Consider the following 18,451-nt stretch of genomic DNA (forward strand, 5'->3'; position numbering starts at 1 on the left):
GAAAATGAATCTCCTATGTACAGCATACATATTTTGATAATAAATTTACTTTGAACACTTTGAACCCTGCATGATGGTTGGTGGAGCCTGCAACTCACTGTCCACCACTCTGTTCTCAGTTCAAGCTTCCCTTCAACCATTTGGTTCTTGAACCAACCGACACGACCTCACTTGCCCGAATTTAGTCATGTTGCTGACAATATTGTTGACAGTATTTCACCTGGTGACGAGAGGGCGTACAGGAGCGAGACATATCAGCTAGCTGAATGGTGCCACAGCACCAAACTTGCACTCAATGTCAGTAAGACCAAAGAGCGGAGGGTCGACTTCAGGAAGGGTAAGACGAGGGAACATGAACCAATATTCATGGAGGGATCAGAAGTGGGAAGAGTGAGTAATGCCAAGCCCCTGGGTGGCAATATCTCCGAGGATCGATCCAGTGCCCAAAGTATTGATGCAGCTACAAAGAAGGCACGACTACAGCTATGTTTTATTAGGAGTTTAAGGAGATTTGGTTTGTCACCAAAGACAGTGGCAAATTTCTACAGATGTACTGTATAGAGCATTCTAACTGGCTGCATCATCTGCTATGGGGGAGGAACTATTGCATAGGATTGAAATAGTGCAGAAATTGTAAACTCAACTCCATCATGGGCATTAGTGTCCGTAGTATCCAGGACATCTTCAAGGAGCGATGCCTCAGAAAGGTGACATCCATCATTAAGGACCCACCACACATTGTTCTCATTGCTACCATCAGGGAGGAGGTACACACTCAACGATTCAGGAACAGATTCTTCCCTTCTGCCATCCGATTTCTGAATAGACATTGAACCCATGAACACTACCTCACTGCTTTTTTGTTATTTCTGTTGGTTTGCACTACTTATTTAATTTTACTATACTTACAGTAATTCAGTTTTTTCTCTATTATTCTGTATTGCATTGTGCTGCTGTCGCAAAGTCAACATATTTCACAACATATGCTAGTGATATTAAACTTGATTGATTCTGATCACTTTGATCTAATTGTGTTTGTTCTTGTAAAATTCGTATTTAAGTTTTTCTTGGTAATGCCCCTGATTTGATGCAATGCTCCAGTGAGGCCTGCGCGTGTGTCCTTGTGCATATGACAATGGATTTGACTTTGCACGTTTAATGGGCACCTGGACAACTTGTGGGCGAACAGACATACAAGAATGCAGATCATTTTTCCCCCTTCATACCTACTCTTGGTCCACTTCTTACCTCAGTGTCGCTTTCCCGCAATAATCTCGAGACATCCCTAAATTATTGATCTTTGACCTCCTGAGCTGGGGATGAGATTTGCATTGACCGTTCCCGGCAGGCACCAACGTGACTGGCCGAGCGGCCTCTCTCAGGTTGCGCCAAAGTGCGCAGGTGAGACCGCACCTGAAGTCTCCTGGCCACTGATTGGTCTGAGCCGCGGTTGTTGCTAGGAGACGGCACCACTGGCCCCGCCCTCCCCCCCCCCCCCCCCCAACACGCTCTCCGGTGGTTTAAAAAAAACCCGAGCGGCTCTCCCGTGACGCGCGGCAGAGGCCACTCGCTATTGGTCGCCTTCCCCGTCCACTTGGCGCCCGCCGAAGAGGGTCGGCGTCTGATTGGACGGGATGCTCTGACCCGGCAGTGTTTGGGCGACGCCTCGCTCGGGTTTGGAGGAGCATTTGGATCGGGTCAGGGGAAAGTAACCATAGCAACGGGAGCGGGGGGTGAAGGGTAGTTGCCTCTGTACCGGGTGTCATTAGTTGGGGTAACTATCATCTAACAGGGCGGGAGGGGTTTAATTGCCTTGTGTAACACATCTATAGAGCACAGGCGAGAAGGGATAATTAACCCTGGCCAGGGCAGAGGGATAATTATTGAAATAGTATAGCAACAGGAATTCAAAGTGGCAGGGATAATTATCAGAGCAAAGGGGTAATTTTCCCAGTAACAGGAGTTATTAGAGGAGAAGAGGGTTAGTTATTACTACTAGCAAGGGTAGTAACCACAGGAAGTGGGGGTAATTGTTGGTATAACAAGGATTATTTGCCAAATTGGGAGTAATTCCCCTTCAAGAGCACACTAGCACAGTGTGGGAGGGGGGTAATAAGATGTATTAGGACCAAGGGTTGGTAACAGAAGTGACTACCTTAGCCATAGTGGTTAATTACAGTAAAAACAGCTGCAATTGCCCCGATAGCAGTGGTAATTGATATATTAGGGAGTTCTGGGGGTAGTTACTCTAAGAACAAGGTTGATAGAGGGTATTTCAACAGTGTTGTGGGGTAGTTACCCAGAGGGAAGGGGTATGCACCTGTGTTGATGATAGAGGAGGTGTGGGGCACTTCTCCTAAGTTCTTCACTCACGGGTGACTCGAGGGGCGGAGAGGAGCCTCGGACTGTGTCACTGCCAGTCTCACTGAGAGGCACAGGCTCAGCACCATGGCAGTGGAACTGGATGTGTTTGTGGGCAACACCACTCTGATCGACAAGGACGTCTATCAGCTCTGGCTCGATGGATACTCAGGTAAGGTGCTGAGAGGGGGTGAGGGCTGCTTTCATGAGCCTTCCTGGCGGGCTCTAGCGCTGAGTTTAGGAATAGGAGGAGATTATTCGCTCCTGGAGCTGTCGGGGGCATTGAGTGCATTGTTTATTTGATATGTGCCTTGTTGTGTGACCTGGGCGATCGTGGTCTTTCCTTGACTTGCAGGCTGAGTCGGTGGTGAGGAAGACAAATGCCATGTTAGCATTCATTTCAAGAGATCTAGAATACAAGAGCAGGGATGTGACGCTGAGGCTTTATAAGGCACTGGTGAGGCCTCACCTTGAGTATTGTGAATACTCATCGTAGAAAAGATGTGCTGGCATTGGAGAGGGTCCAGAGGAGGTTCACAAGGATGATTCCAGGAATGAAAGGGTTATCATACGAGGAACGTTTGATGGCTCTGGGTCTGTACTCGCTGGAATTCAGAAGGATGAGGGGGGATCTCATCGAAACCTTTCGAATGTTGAAAGGCCTGGACAGAGTGGATGTGGAAAGGATGTTTCCCATGGTGGGGGAGTCTAGGACAAGAGGGCACAGCCTCAGGATCGAGGGGCGCCCTTTCAAATCAGAGATGTGGAGAAATTTGTTTGGCCAAATGGTGGTGAATTTGTGGAATTTGTTGCCAGGTGCAGCTGTGGAGGCCGGGTCGTTGGGAGTATTTGAGGCAGATTGATAGGTTCTTGACTGGACGTGGCATCGAAGGTTACGGGGAGAAGGCCGGGAACTGGGGTTGAGGAGGAGATAGATAAAAGGATCAGCCATGATTGAATGGCGGCGGAGATTTGATGGGCCAGACGGCCCAATCCTGCTCCTATGTCTTATGGTCTCATGGTGATTGTTGTTGGCAAATTTTTCCACAGGAAGTAGTTAGCCATTGTGTTCTTCTGGGACAGTATGACCCCACCCACTTGTGATCAATACCCTTCAGAGATTGTCTGCCTGGGGGTCAGTGGTCACATAACCGAGACTTGTGATCTGCACTGGCTCCTGTAGCTTCACATGACCCTGATTTTGGTGGGGAGGGGAGGCTAAGCAGGTGCTACACCTTGCCCAAGGGTGACCTGCAGGCTAGCGAAGGGAAGGAGCACCTCACACCTCCCCTGGTAGAGACGTATCTCCCCCCGCCACCCAGTTTAATCTATTGCTCCGTTCTTCAGATCATCTTTTGGAGGAAGATGAGGCAGGTTTGTATCTGCAGGAATTGGAAGAGCATGATTGTGGGATGATTGAAATCGGGTGGATAGTAAAGACTTTCTCTCCTTGGCTGAGCTGCCTAAACGTAGGGGGTGAAGTCATAGGGTTATCAGGCGTGGAAGCAAACCCTTTGGCCCAGCTTGTTCAAGGAGACCAAAATATTCATACGATTTGGGTGCAGAATTAGGCCATTCGGCCCATTGAGTCTGCTACACCATTTCATCAAAGTTGATCCATTTTCCCTCTCAGCCCCCAATCTCCTGCCTTGTTATCGTCATCTCAGCATGCCCTGACCAGTCAAGAATCTATCGACCTCTGCCTTAAATATATTTAAAAGACTTGGTGTCTTTTACACCAAGAATTCCACAGATTCACCACCCTCTGGCTAAAGAAATTCCTCCTCATCTCCGTTCTAAATGGATGTCCCTCGATTGTGAGGTTGTGCGCTCTGGTCCTCCTCTCTTCCACTATAGGAAACATCCTCTCCACATTCACTTTAATCTAGGCCTTTCAATATTTGATAGGTTTCAATGAGATACCCCCTCATTCTTCTGAATTCAAGCGTGTACAGGCCCAGAGCCATCAAATGCACCCGAGCACGTTCCATTATTGAATTAAATTGACTTTATCACTTGCATCCTTCATATACATGAGGAGTAAAAATCTTTACATTACGTCTCCGTCTAAATGTGCAACTTATAGTAACTTATAATAAATATTATGTACAACAGGATAGTCAATATAACATAGAAATACAATTGTATCAGTGTGAGTTCATCAATCTGACGGCCTGGTGGGAGAAGCTGTCCCGGAGCCTGTTGGTCCTGGCTTTTATGCTGCGGTACCGTTTCCCGGATGGTAGCAGCTGGAACAGTTTGTGGTTGGGGTGACTCGGGTCCCCGGTGATCCTTTGGGCCCTTTTTACACACCTGTCTCTGTAAATGTCCTGAATAGCGGAAAGTTCCCATCTACAGATGCGCTGGGCTGACCACACCACTCTCTGCAGTAGTGGTCGCCAACCCGTCGATCACGATCGACTAGTCGATCTTTGAGTCTTTCCCAGTAGATCTCGAGAGAAAAAAAGAAAAGTAAATACACAAATACTGTTGAGAGACTGTTTCTGGGTTGCGGGGTTTTAGTTCCGTTCTTTCTGCCCAGTGCGCATGCGTGTAGCTTCCCCTCACTACACAGTGTAATTCAGTGGTCCCCAACCACCGGGCTACGAGGAAATGATATGAGTCAGCTGCACTTTTCCTCATTCCCTCACTCCCACTGTTGAACTTGAATGCATGCGAGGTCATTACCCAAGCGCGCCAGGGATCACTGGTTAGCCTCGGGTAACCGGCCGGTGGGAAGTGCCGTTGCTACTGGTCTGGAGCACTGACAGATGGGCGCCGCCTCTGAACCTGTTCAGTGCACCGAATGTTCATGGGGAACCCGGTGCTAAAATATTCGCAGAGGACCTAATTCGGGCTCAGGGCAGAGTAGCAGAGCAGCTACCTTGCTGCGATCTACTGAAGCAAACTTTTGTCGGCTGATAGATCCTACTGGGGGGCGGGAGGGTGGGCGCCCTGTCGCACTCCTCGTTCGGTCAGTCGCTCTCTCCAGACTGCGACCGCCGCGGCCCTGGCACGGGGACTTCTGGCCCTGACCTTGTCCTCTCAGCCCACTCACAACCAGCCGCACCTGGCCAAGGTGTCTGGCGGCGGGCGGGTGAGCGGGAGGCTGTCTAATGAGGCAATGAAGCCCTCAAAACTGCTTTGGTACCCTGAGTCCAAGCAGCCTGCACTTAAAGACAAACCCGCTGAGTTTGTTCATTGGAAAAAACACATGAGCAAGCGGGACAGCAGCTGAGAGCTGAGAGCCGCAAAAACTAAATTGCGGAATAGACTGGACATAAGGAATCTGCTTCGAGTATCGCTGTATTCTGGTCGTGTTTAACACCTCCCCTCCCTCCCTTCCTCCTGCCGGCCAGTCCGCAAGAATATTGTCAATATTAAACCGGTCCGCGGTGCAAAAAAAGGGTGGGTACCCCTGGTGTTTATATATTATTTCTATTTCCGGGTTGCGGGGTTTTACTTCCGGTCTTTTCTGCCCCGGTGCGCATGTGTGTAACTAATAGATTTGGAGTTGATCTTGCCTTTCACTAAGGCTGAGGTAGGGGATCTTGGGCTTAAAAAGGTCGGTGACCACTCTCTGCAGAGCCCTGCGATTGGGGGAAGTACAGTTCCCATCCCAAGCAGTGATGCAGCCAGTCAGGATGCTCTCAATTGTGCCCTTATAGAAAGTTCTTGGGATTTGGGGGCCAATACCAAACTGCAACCATCTGAGGTGAAAGAGGAGCTGTTGTGCCTTTTTCACCACACAGCCGGTGTGCACAGACCACGTGAGATCCTGGGTGATGTGGATGCCGAGGAACTTAAACCTGTTCACCCTTTCAACCCCAGATCCATTGATGTCAATAGGGGTTAGCCTGTTTCCATTCCTCCTGTAATCCACAACCAGCTCCTTTGTTTTTGTGACATTGAGGGAGAGGTTGTTTTCTTGACACCACTGTGTCAGGCTGATGACTTCTTCTCTGTCGGCTGCCTTATTTTTATTTGCGATTAGGCCAATCAGCATAGTGTCATCAGCAAATTTAATTAGCAGATTGAAGCTAATTTGGCCTGTTGCCCTCTAAGGCTTTTCTATCCATGTACATCTCCAAATGTGTTTAGCATATTGTAATCGTACCCATTCGTATCACGTCCTCTGGCAGGCAGCTCGTTCCACATACCCACAACCAATTGCATAAAAGTTTGCCTCGCAAGTTCCTCTTAACTCTTTCTCCTCTCACCTTAAAGGGCAAAGTTCAAAGTAAATTTTATTATCAAAGTACCTACATTTCACCATATACAACCCTGAGATTCATTTTCTTGCGGGCATATTCAATAAGTCTTTTGGCTAGCAACTATAACAGGATCAATGAAAGATCAACCAGAATGCAGAAGACAATGCTATTGCAAATGTAAATAAATAGCAATAAATAACGAGAACACGAGATAAAGAGTTCTTAAAGTGAGATAATTGGTGTGGGAGCATCTCAATGGATGGGCAAGTGAGTGAAGTTATCCCATTTTGTTCGGGAGCCTGATGGTTGAGGGGTGGTAACTGTTCCTGAACCTGGTGGTGCGAGTCCTGAGGCTCTTGTGCCTTCTACCTGATGGCAGCAGCGAGAAGAGAGCACGGCCTGGGTGGTGGGGGTCTCTGGAGAAGGGAGCACGGCCTGGGTGGTGGGGGTCTCTGGAGAAGAGAGCACGGCCTGGGTGGTGGGGGTCTCTGGGGAAGGGAGCACGGCCTGGGTGGTGGGGGTCTCTGGAGAAGAGAGCACGGCCTGGGTCGTGGGGGTCTCTGGAGAAGGGAGCACGGCCTGGGTGGTGGGGGTCTCTGGAGAAGAGAGCCTGGCCTGGGTGGTGGGGGTCTCTGGAGAAGAGAGCCTGGCCTGGGTGTTGGGGGTCTCTGGAGAAGAGAGCCTGGCCTGGGTGGTGGGGATCTCTGGAGAAGAGAGCCTGGCCTGGGTGGTGGGGATCTCTGATGATGGATGCTGCTTTCCAACGACAGTGTTTCATGTCGATGTGCTCAGTGGTTGGGAGGGCTCCACCTGTGATGGACTGGGCCGTATCCACTACCTTTTATGAGAGTTTCCATTCGAGGCCTTTGCTGTTTCCAAACAAGGCTGTGATTACACTCCGCTACACATCTGTAGGAATTTGTTAAAGTTTTAGATGTCATGCCGAATCTCCACAAACTCTTGAGGAAGTAGAGGTGCTGCCGGGCTCTTTGATTTTTGACTTCCTTACACCATAACTCCTGTGTTGGTAACAGCTTCGTGAATCTCTTCTACACCTTCTCCGGCTTAATGACACGTGGGTGACAGGAACATCGCACGATGCTCCGACTGCGGCCTCACCAACAACTCGTACAACTCCGGTACACGGGGCCCTGACCGATAAAGTTAAACGTTCCAAGCACGGCCTCTCGCGTGCGAGATGGCGTTTCCGTACGGTGCGGCGACCGCTGTGCAAGACCGCGCTTGGATGACCGCGTGCGGTTCTGGTCGCGCAGTGAAAGGGAGACTGGAATGGTTGCCGGAAAGATTCACAAGGACAGGAGTGCTTGAGTTACCGGGATAAGGAGACACCGGATAGGCTGGCCAGACAGTTTTCCCTGGAGCGAAGGAGGCCGAGGGGGTGATCTTGTAGAGGTTTATAAAAACATCAACGGGGTAAATAAGGTGGATGGTCATACTCTTTTCCCCAGGTTGGGTAACTCTAAGACCGGAGAACATAAATTTAGGGGAAAAGGGGAACATTTAAAGGGGCAAGTCTTTTCACCGAGAGGGTAGTGAGCTGCAGGAGGAAGTGGTGGGGCAGGTACAAATGCAACTTTTTAAAAGATCTGGTTATCTGCAATGAGAATCCAGTTTAATACCATAAGATATAGGAGCAGAATTAGGCCATTTAGCCCAGCGAGTCTGTTCCGCCATTTCACCATGACTGAACCATTTTCCCTCTCAGCTCCAATCTCCTGCCTTCTCAACGTATCCCTTCATGCCCTGGCCAATCATAAATCGATGAACCTCTGTCTTAAATATTCATAGAGACTTGGTCTCCACAGTCGTCTGTGGCAACGAATTCCACAGATTCACCCCTCTCTGGCATTGTCGTGAAATTTGTTGTCCTTTGCAGCAGCAGTACGATGCAATACATAATAACAGAAAAATGTGAATTACAGTAAGTAAAAATATTAGATAGTTAAATTAGTGCAAAATAGATATAAAAAAATAGTGAGGTAGTGTTCATGGGTTCAATGTCCATTCAGGAATCAGATGGCAGAAGGGAAGAAGCTGTTCCTGAATCGTTGAGTGTGTGCCTTCAGGCTCCTGTACCTCCTCCCTGATGGCAGAGGGGAAGAAGCTGTTCCTGAATCGTTGAGTGTGTGCCTTCAGGCTCCTGTACCTCCTCCCTGATGGCAGAGGGGAAGAAGCTGTTCCTGAATCGCTGAGTGTGTGCCTTCAGGCTCCTGTACTTTCTCCCTGATGGTAACAATGAGAACAAGGCATAACCTGGGTGATTGAAAAGTTTGGGGGAATAGTGGCTAAGCACAGGGAGATGGGATTAGCTTGGGTCAGCAGGGATGAGTTGGGCCAAAGGGCCTGTTTCCGTGCTGTATCGCTCTATGGCCTTTGCTATACGCGTTGCTAAACTTTCAGGTTTGCGGTGAGGATTAGTTCAAAGGGGATCTGAGGAATGATTGCTTTTTGATGTGTGCTTTCATTTGTCACACGCACGTCGAGGCACACCTTGTTTGCCTCAGTGACCGGCACAGTCCGAGGATGTGCTGGGGGCAGCCCGCAAGTGTTGCCACGCTTCCGGCCTCCGGTGTTTGTTGCCCCTCGTGTGGGAGACTTTTTAAAGTGGAAAAATCAGTTGCGCTGGGGCAGCTCCACTCCCTCGACTGCAGAAGTCCGGGTCCGGTGATACGAGCCAGCGTCACAAACCGGGGTTTTCCCCGGTTGCAGTGGATGGCCGCGACGTTTTCTGTGCCTTCGCTCTCCATGGAGCCTCTCACTGTAGATCTCGTCCACCCAGTCCACCAGGGCTGACTTCACGTGCTGGCACGTGCACGTTCTTTTCTCACCGGGGTACAAGTCCCCCTCACCTGGTTTAGCCACCTGTCGTAGGGCTGTACCGGGGAGTGGCCGCTGTCGCGTGCAAACAGCCACTTGGAGCCGCAGGTGAGAGCCGAGTGTCTGGTGGCTACCAAAGGTGAAAATGAGCTGCCCAAATTAGAGCTGACACCCCTTCACCACAGGTGCTTCCCCTCCCTGGGCACCCCGTCATACACCCTGCTACTTACCAGCTCTCACAAAGCCTTCCCGGTGTTTGGGTGCAATCTGAAACGGGCTGCCTGGGGAAGATGCCCTTGTGGCACTTGAATCAACGTAGAAAGCCGTCCAAAAGTCGAAGTAGGGGACTTCCGGTAAGATGGCGATTGCTTAGCTGCTCCGAACTTTTGTTCCGTTACTGTCGCTACCTTTGCACTAAATGTCTCCATTTTATAAAGCTTAGTTAGGAATTATTTCGGTATCTCTTACTTGCCTGTGAATATATCTAACCTACAATGTCTAGCAAGAGTTCTAAATCCGGGAGAAAAGAAACTACAACCTCGTCAGACGTGACGATGGAGGCGCTTGAAAATCTCCGAGACGAAATCTTAAAGGAAATTAAAACCGCTTTCAAACAGTTAGAAGAGAAACTGGATCGGATCAACGATAAAGTGGACAAACATGCTGAACACTTATCTCGCATCGATTCGACTTCTGAAGCTTTAGAAAGTTGGGTTCGATACTTGGAGACTCTCTGTTCCAGCTTAGAGGAAAAATCTAATAAACTTCTTTCCAAAATGGTGGATCTCGAAAATCGCAGCAGACGCTGCAACATCAGAATTCTGGGATTACCAGTGGCGACTGAAAAGGGATCAACCGTGAAGTTTTTCGCCGAGTTTCTCTGTGAGATATTCGGGAAGGATCTGCTTCCAAACCCGCCCGAGCTGGAACGGGCACACAGAGTCTATGTCTCTCCCGGAATTCTGGGCTCCCGTCTGCGACCAGTAATCTTGTGTTTCCATCAATACCAGGTAAAACACAGTCTGATTGTGGAGGCACGTCGCAGAGGCTCTTTTTCTTTCCAGGATACAACCATTCGCTTTGTGGAAGATTTTGCACCCCAGACCTTAAAGATGCGCGCTGAGTATAAAGGCGTAATGAAAGTTCTTTTTGATCGTGGTTTCAAACCTTCCTTTCGTAATCTTGCTGACCTAAGAATCAAGTTTAATACCGGGGAATTCAAGTGGTTCAAATCAGCAAAGGAAGCTGAAGCATTTGTGGCAAGTCTTCCGGCTATCCAGTCATCTTCGGAATCTGATCGGACCTCCTAAAATGGTGGATAAGTACTCCTCGTAGTAAAATTACTTTCTCTGGACTCGGAATTCATTTTGAATCACTCAGACATTATTCACTGAAACTCTAAAGGCTGTTGACAATCTCTCCCGGGATTTGGTGTGTGTGTAATCTATTTTTACCTCTGTATAACTTTACCTACAGAGTTCTACAACTAATTCTAACTTGTTTTGGAGGTTTGAAGTCTTTAGTGAAGGCCTCCCTGTTTGTCGGTTCACAGTTCAACTGCTGATTTATTTTTCCTCTGTTTTAAATATTTATTTATTTTATCTTTTTCTTTTCTTCACCCCCTTTTTTTTCCATTCTCTGAATTTAATTTTTTTTTCTCCCTTCTCGGTAAACGGTTGATAAATACTCGTCTTGAATTTATAATTTTCCCCTTCCTCTTTTTTTCTTTTTCCTTCTTACCTTTTTTTTCCCTTTCTCTTACTTTATTCTTCTATAATATTTCGCGGGTAGGTTAGTTTTGGTTTTCTTCCGATTTTCTCTGTATTAAGTTGTATATCTCGGCAGAAGGTGTTCTAATCTGTAGTTATGTTTTCTAGTGCATAAACTAGTTACTGTTTGTTATAGCATTTATATGGAACTGCTGTCAATGACACAGATCTGGAAGTTGTATTTGGGTTAATTTTTTTGGTAGAGCTAGCTACTTGTTTTGGTAGCCGTCTAGTTTTGGGTTGTGTGGGTGGGGTGGATTTTCCAGTTCCAACATTTCTTTATTGTTTAGGACATGTTTATATTTTGACCTTACGAATCTATGTTTACATCTCTGCTCCCAGACTGCTATTGTACCGCTTGATTTTTTATATGCCTGCTGCCTTTTATGCATTAGTAATTGATAATGGCTAGAGCACTTAAATTTGTGAGCTGGAATGTAAAGGGACTGAACCACCCTGTTAAAAGGAGGAAGGTATTCTCACATATCAAACAACTCAAAGCTGACATTGCTTTCCTCCAAGAAACTCATATTCGTTGTTTTGATAACTCCCGGCTTCTGTCCAAGTGGGCGGGTCAGCATTTTCATTCATCCTTTGCCGCTAAAGCTAGGGGAGTCTCCATTCTTATTAACTCAAATATTCCTTTTGAACTCCATAATAAAATATCGGACACAAATGGACGTTTTATTATTGTTTCTGGTAAACTATATAACACTAAAGTTGCACTAGCAAACCTGTATGCCCCCAACTTTGATGATGTTAACTTTTTTGAACGGTTTTTTTTCCTCACTACCAGACTTAAACTCATACTCTCTTATATTGGGTGGTGACTTTAACTGTTGGTTGGATCCTAAACTGGACCGATCATCCTCTGTTACCAGATCACCTACCAAATCTGCCTTAGCTATTGAGTCGTTTCTCTCTAATTTTGGTATCTCTGATATATGGCGTTTCCTCCATCCTATGGAGAGAGATTATTCCTTTTTCTCACATGTTCACCATACCTTCACTAGAATTGACTATTTCCTACTCGATAACCAACTTATCCCATTTGCCCACACTTGTGACTATCAGAGTATACTGATTTCTGACCATGCCCCAATTACCCTCTCTCTGAACTTTCCCGGTCTCCCTCAGAGGAACAAACACTGGCGGTTCGATTCAACTTTATTATCGGATGATGATTTCGTAAAATTTATTAAAGACCAGATAACCTTCTATTTTAACACTAATACATCACCTGAAGTGCCATCCCAGATTGTCTGGGATGCCATGAAAGCATATTTGAGGGGTCAAATAATCTCTTACACGGCAAATCTCAATAGAAGATCCCATGCAGATCGAGCAGACCTCATTAACCAGATTAAAGATGTGGATCAATTATATGCCCAAACTAAGAACCCTGAATTATACAAGAAGCGCGTTGAACTCCAAACTAAATTTAACCTTCTGTCCACTCAACCTGTCGAACGCCAACTTCTCGAAAGCAAGAGCCGCTTTTACATTCATGGGGATAAGTCTGGTAAATTCCTAGCCAATCAGCTGAGGCGTTCTAAAGCCAAACAACATATTACAAAGATCCGGAAGGAGAACGGAGACTTTACATCGGATCATTTAGAAATTAACGACGCATTAAAAAATTTTTATTCTCGGCTTTATTCCTCTGAATCCCTGAATGACAATATCTCTGTGGATCAATTTTTACAGAATCTGAATATCCCCTCACTTTCATCTGATTTCAAAGCCAAACTTAATGTGCCTATATCACTAGAAGAAATATCTTTTGCAATTTCTGCACTGTCCTCAGGGAAATCTCCTGGACCTGATGGGTTCCCTGTGGAATTTTATAAATCATTCTCCTCACTTCTTTCTCCTCTGTTACTTTCAGTACTATCTGACTCGTTTAACTATGGCAAATTGCCACCCTCTTTCAATGAGGCATCTATTATTTTTCTTTTAAAAAAGGGCAAAGACCCAACAGAGTGTTCCTCGTACAGGCCGATCTCTCTGCTCAATGTTGATGTAAAGATCTTAGCTAAAGTGTTGGCTCATAGATTAGAAACCGTTATTCCCTCCATTATCTCTGATGACCAAACAGGCTTTATTAAAAACCGTCTCCCTTTTTTTAACATTCGGCGTCTATTTAATATTTTATACTCAGTTCCAACTGGGACTCCTGAATGTGTTATCTCCCTTGATGCGGAGAAAGCATTTGATCGTATAGAGTGGAACTACCTTTTTGCAGTCTTAGAAAAATTTGACCTCGGCCAAAGTTTCATCTCTTGGATCCAATTGCTGTACCTGTGTCCTACTGCTTCTGTTCTAACTAACTTTCAGAAATCCCAAGTATTCAATCTCAAACGTGGCACCCGTCAGGGATGCCCCTTAAGTCCCTTTCTCTTTGATTTGGCTATAGAACCTCTGGCGATAGCATTTCAAAAATGTCCTGAGCTGACCGGGATTTGGAGAGGGGGTGTTGAGCATAAAGTCTCTCTCTATGCTGATGACTTACTACTCTTTCTCTCATATCCGTCTACATCCTTACCTCTAATGTTTTCACTTCTTGACCAGTTTAGCCAGATCTCTGGCTATAAACTCAACTTACATAAGAGTGAACTTTTCCCAATGAATAAAGAAGCACAAGAACTAATATTTCGTGATCTCCCTTTTAAAGTAGTCCATAATCAATTTACTTATCTTGGAATTACAGTCACAAGGAAGTTTAAAGATCTCTTTCGTGAAAACTTTGTCAATCTTTCATATGCTACAAAACAGAGTCTGGTACAATGGTCACCTCTATCTATGTCCTTGGTAGGTCGTATCAATGTTGTCAAAATGTATGTTCTCCCCAAATTTTTATACTTATTTCAATCTATCCCAATTTTTATTCCTAAATCTTTTTTTGATTCCTTAGACTCTATTATTTTGTCATATCTGTGGCAGAATAAGCACTCTAGAATTAATAAAACCCACCTCCAAAAATCTAAAAAAGAGGGTGGCATGGCTTTACCTAACTTTCGCTTATATTACTGGGCAGCTAATATACGTTGTGCTGCCTTCTGGTCTTTCTTCCACAGTCAACCTGAGTGCCCTAACTGGGTGGCAATGGAGTTGAGCTCCACTAAAGAATTATCTATATCTGCACTTCTTGGCTCTGCACTCCCTAGCAGTCTGCCCAGATCAATAGCTAATCCTCTGGTTAGACACACTTTGCGTATATGGGCTCAGTTCAGGAAATGCTATGGTTTCCAGGGGTTTTCCATTTCTAGCCCTGTCGCACATAATCACTTTTTTTTACCTACCACGTTCGATTCAGCATTCCATGTTTGGTACAGGAAGGGCATTAGACGTTTTGAAGATCTCTTCATTGATAACCGCTTCACTTCTTTTCAACAGCTCTCTGTTAAGTTCAACCTGCCTAATGCTCACTTTTTCAGATATCTCCAAATCCGACACTTTACTGCTCCTTTAATTCCTAACTTTCCTGAAATGCCTGCGAAAAATGCTATGGACCTATTTCTCTCCATTAATCCACTAGGTAAAGGTTTAATTTCAATTATCCAAGATAAACTAGCAGCCTTACGACGGGCCCCTGTGGATAAAATTAAAATGGCCTGGGAGCAGGATTTAAATATCTCCTTATCCGAGGAGAGCTGGGACTCAGTTCTCAAATTGGTTAACTCAACCTCTCTTTGTGCTCGCCATTGTCTCTTACAGTTTAAGATTGTTCATAGAGCCCATATGTCTAAATCTAAACTATCTCGATTCTACCCTGGCATTAGTCCGCTCTGTGATAAATGCAAGAAGGGCGTGGCCTCTCTCATCCATATGTACTGGTTCTGTCCTAGCTTGGAGAAATTCTGGAATTCTTCACTACACTATCGGATATTCTGAATCAGCACCTAGAACCTAACCCCTTAATTGCTCTGTTCGGTTTTTGGGGCGAGACAGATTTATGTCTGGGTCCGACCAAATGCCGAATACTATCCTTTGCCTCTCTCCTGGCGAGACGCTTGATCCTCCTTAGATGGAGAGATGTTGCCCCGCCCACTCATGCGCAATGGCTTAACGACATTATGGCCTGCTTGGACCTCGAAAAAATTCATTATTCAGTTCTCAATTCGGATTTAAAGTTCCATAAGATCTGGGGGCCTTTTATCGAGTACTTTCATAACCTTCCTCTTGACTAGGGTTTTTTTTTCTTTTTGGTCCCTTGCTTTCAGCTCCCTTTTTTTTCTGGTAGTAGGCATTATTATCCTCTGTTGCTAAGTGTATTCACAGTCTGGGAGTTTGACTGTCCGGACTTATACTCTCTATATTGTGTGGTGGTTGGTCTGGAGTTGTTGTTTTTTTTCTTGTGTTGTGGGGTTTGGGGAGGACACTAAGCTCACTTGTCTTTAATTTACTGTAGATGTCGGATTATAAGCCGCTACTTTTTTCCCACATTTTGAACAGCTTTGAACTCTGCGGCCTTTAATACGGTGCGGCTAATGCATGGTTTTTTTTTCATGCCGCCAAAAACATTTTGCCTCGTAACAGTAGACCAATAAAATTGATGAGTAGTTCACAGAGGTCCAATGAAATTGTACGATAAATCAAGCGCACTTTCACAATTAAATTATTGTAAATCAGTCATTTGTACTCACCCTCATCAACATGGAAAACACTCAAAGAAAAGCATTGTGCTGCCTTTATGGCAGTTATTTAGTTTATAATATTTTCGCTTAGTAATTCATTTGTTAGTTAAAGTTAGAAGTGTTTTAACTATATTTGTTTTCTGTACTACATCGCGGGATGCTATGACGTCACACCCGGTTTCGCCGCGTCTTGTGGGATACTGGTTTGCGATAAACGGGAAGGCGGGGGGGAGCACATTACGCGAGCGGCTTTGGATCTGAGCGAACGCTGCTTTTAAGTTAAAGGCGATCAATAACTTTTCCTGGTAGGCTGCAGTATATATATTTTTTACCAGTCGTTAGGAGATATTGGAATGTTGTTCAGTAAAAAAGTATACGCAACGTATATTTAAAAGTAGCCGCGTTACAGGCACGGTTCGAAAAAAAGCATTTGCAATATGTATTTGTTTATGTTACCATATGGATTTAATTAAAAGTTAAAAAATCCTCAAGTGTAATATCTTTCTGTGTAAATATCTCATATTACAACGTGGGACACCTGCGGCCTAAAATCCGGTGCGGCCTGTACAAGTAAAAAATTGATTTTCTTTCTAAAATTAGAGCCAGCGGCTTTTAATCAGGTGCGCTTTGTAGTCCGGAATCTACGGTAGGTGCTTTTTTGTTAAATTCTCTTCCTTTGTAGCATATTGTTATTGTATGCTTAACCTTGCTCTGTATTAATGCTCCTCATTGGGATTTGGGGTTTTTAATTTTGTAAAATGTTTTGAAAAACTAATAAAAAAATTTATTAAAAAAATTTTTTTTTTCAAAAGTCTAAGTACATATTAGACTGAGATTCATTTTCTTGTGGGCATTCACGGGAAATGCAAAGAAACACAATGGAATCAATGAAAGCTGCCCGCAAAGACGGACAAACAATATGCGCAAACTGAAGAAAGCGGAAGTAGATAGACACAAGACAGACAATTAAATAACCAATTAATATTGAGAACGTGAGTTATAGAGTCTGTGAAAATGTTCCCTAGTTTGTGGAATCAGTTCAGAGTTGCAGTGAATGAAGTTACCCATTTCAGGAGCCTGGTGGTTGTGGGGTAATAACTGTTCCTGAGCCTGTTGGTGCGGGACCTGAGGCTGCTTCTGTTGTGCACGCATGGTAGCACTTATTGATTCACGTTTTAATCTGTACCTGTCATTTAATCTCTAAATTTATTTTTACGTCGTTCGTTACTCTGTGTCATTGTCGAACGCTGTCTTTTTTTTTGGGGCACGCCGTGCCAGTCCTAATACATTCCTACTTTTAATGTGACCTTTTACAAAGCATAAGGTATCACCACCCTTTGTGACTGTGTCATCTGGACGGGTGACTATCTGCCCCATCATCGTGAGTGCGATGGATAGTCGTGGCTCTGACACAGGTCGGCACGTGTGGCGTTCGTCACAGACTTCCACTCATCTTGTGCCACCGTCCTCTTTCCTGGCGAGCTCAGAGCAGCTTATGTACCTCGGTGTGACGCACATCTCCCCCCCCCCACTGTCTTCTGTCAAGGTCAGAGTGCCGGCTTCCTCGGGCCTTAAATAACTCCACTTCCTTCCCCTGTCTCTCCCTTAACGAGCGGAGCAGTGCGCATCATCCCCCTTCCTGTGAGCCGCAGCTCGCAGTGTCGGCCTTCCGAGCGACAGCTGCTGTGGCTCGGTGGCCCGGTTACTGCAGGCGGGGTCAGGTGCTTTGCAGCAGCATAACATCCGAATTTAAAACAAAAGCTGGTCTCGTTAACAGCAAACCAGACTCCTGCAGATGCTCGAAATTTAACAATTTCCAATTATTAATTTAACAATAGACATTAAATACAAGAGATTCTGAAGAATCCAGTTCTAGAGTAACACACACACTCACACACACACACACACACTATGACACACACACTCACACACACGCACACTCAGGCACACACACACACACACACACACGCTATGACACACACACACTCACACACACACACTCACACACACACTCAGACACACACACACACACTCAGACACACGCACACACTCACTCACACACACACACTCAGACACTCACACTCACACACACACACACTCAGACACCCAGACACACACACGCACACTCAGGCACACACACTCACACACACACACGCTATGACACACACACACTCACACACACACACTCACACACACACTCACACACACACACACACACACACTCAGACACACACACTCACACACACACTATGACACACACACACACACTCACACAGACACACGCACACAGACACTCAGACACACGCACACAGACACTCAGACACACGCACACACACACACACACACACACTCAGGCACACACACACAGACACTCAGACACACACACTCAGACACACACACTCAGACACACACACACTCACTCACACACACTCACACACACACACTCACACTCACACACACACACACACAGACACACACACACACACACTATGACACACACACACACACTCAGACACACGCACACACACACACTCACACAGACACACGCACACAGACACTCAGACACACGCACACAGACACTCAGACACACACACACACACACACAGACACTCAGACACACACTCAGACACAC

The 18,451-nt window shown here is 45.8% G+C and overlaps 1 protein-coding gene across 1 annotated transcript in view; it reads left to right on the top strand.

Moving 5' to 3' along the window:
• The first annotated feature begins 1,821 nt into the window (after positions 1 to 1,821).
• The window catches only part of fibpa (fibroblast growth factor (acidic) intracellular binding protein a), a 101,487-nt gene continuing 84,857 nt past the window's right edge, over positions 1,822 to 18,451 (top strand). The window contains exon 1 of the mRNA XM_073031268.1: positions 1,822 to 2,533. Within this exon, the coding sequence (XP_072887369.1) occupies positions 2,449 to 2,533 (85 nt within the window). The 5' untranslated portion in view covers positions 1,822 to 2,448. The remainder of the gene's footprint in view (positions 2,534 to 18,451) is intronic.

Source organism: Hemitrygon akajei, chromosome 28, assembly GCF_048418815.1.
Source record: "Hemitrygon akajei chromosome 28, sHemAka1.3, whole genome shotgun sequence".
In the NCBI taxonomy this organism is placed as follows: domain Eukaryota; kingdom Metazoa; phylum Chordata; class Chondrichthyes; order Myliobatiformes; family Dasyatidae; genus Hemitrygon; species Hemitrygon akajei.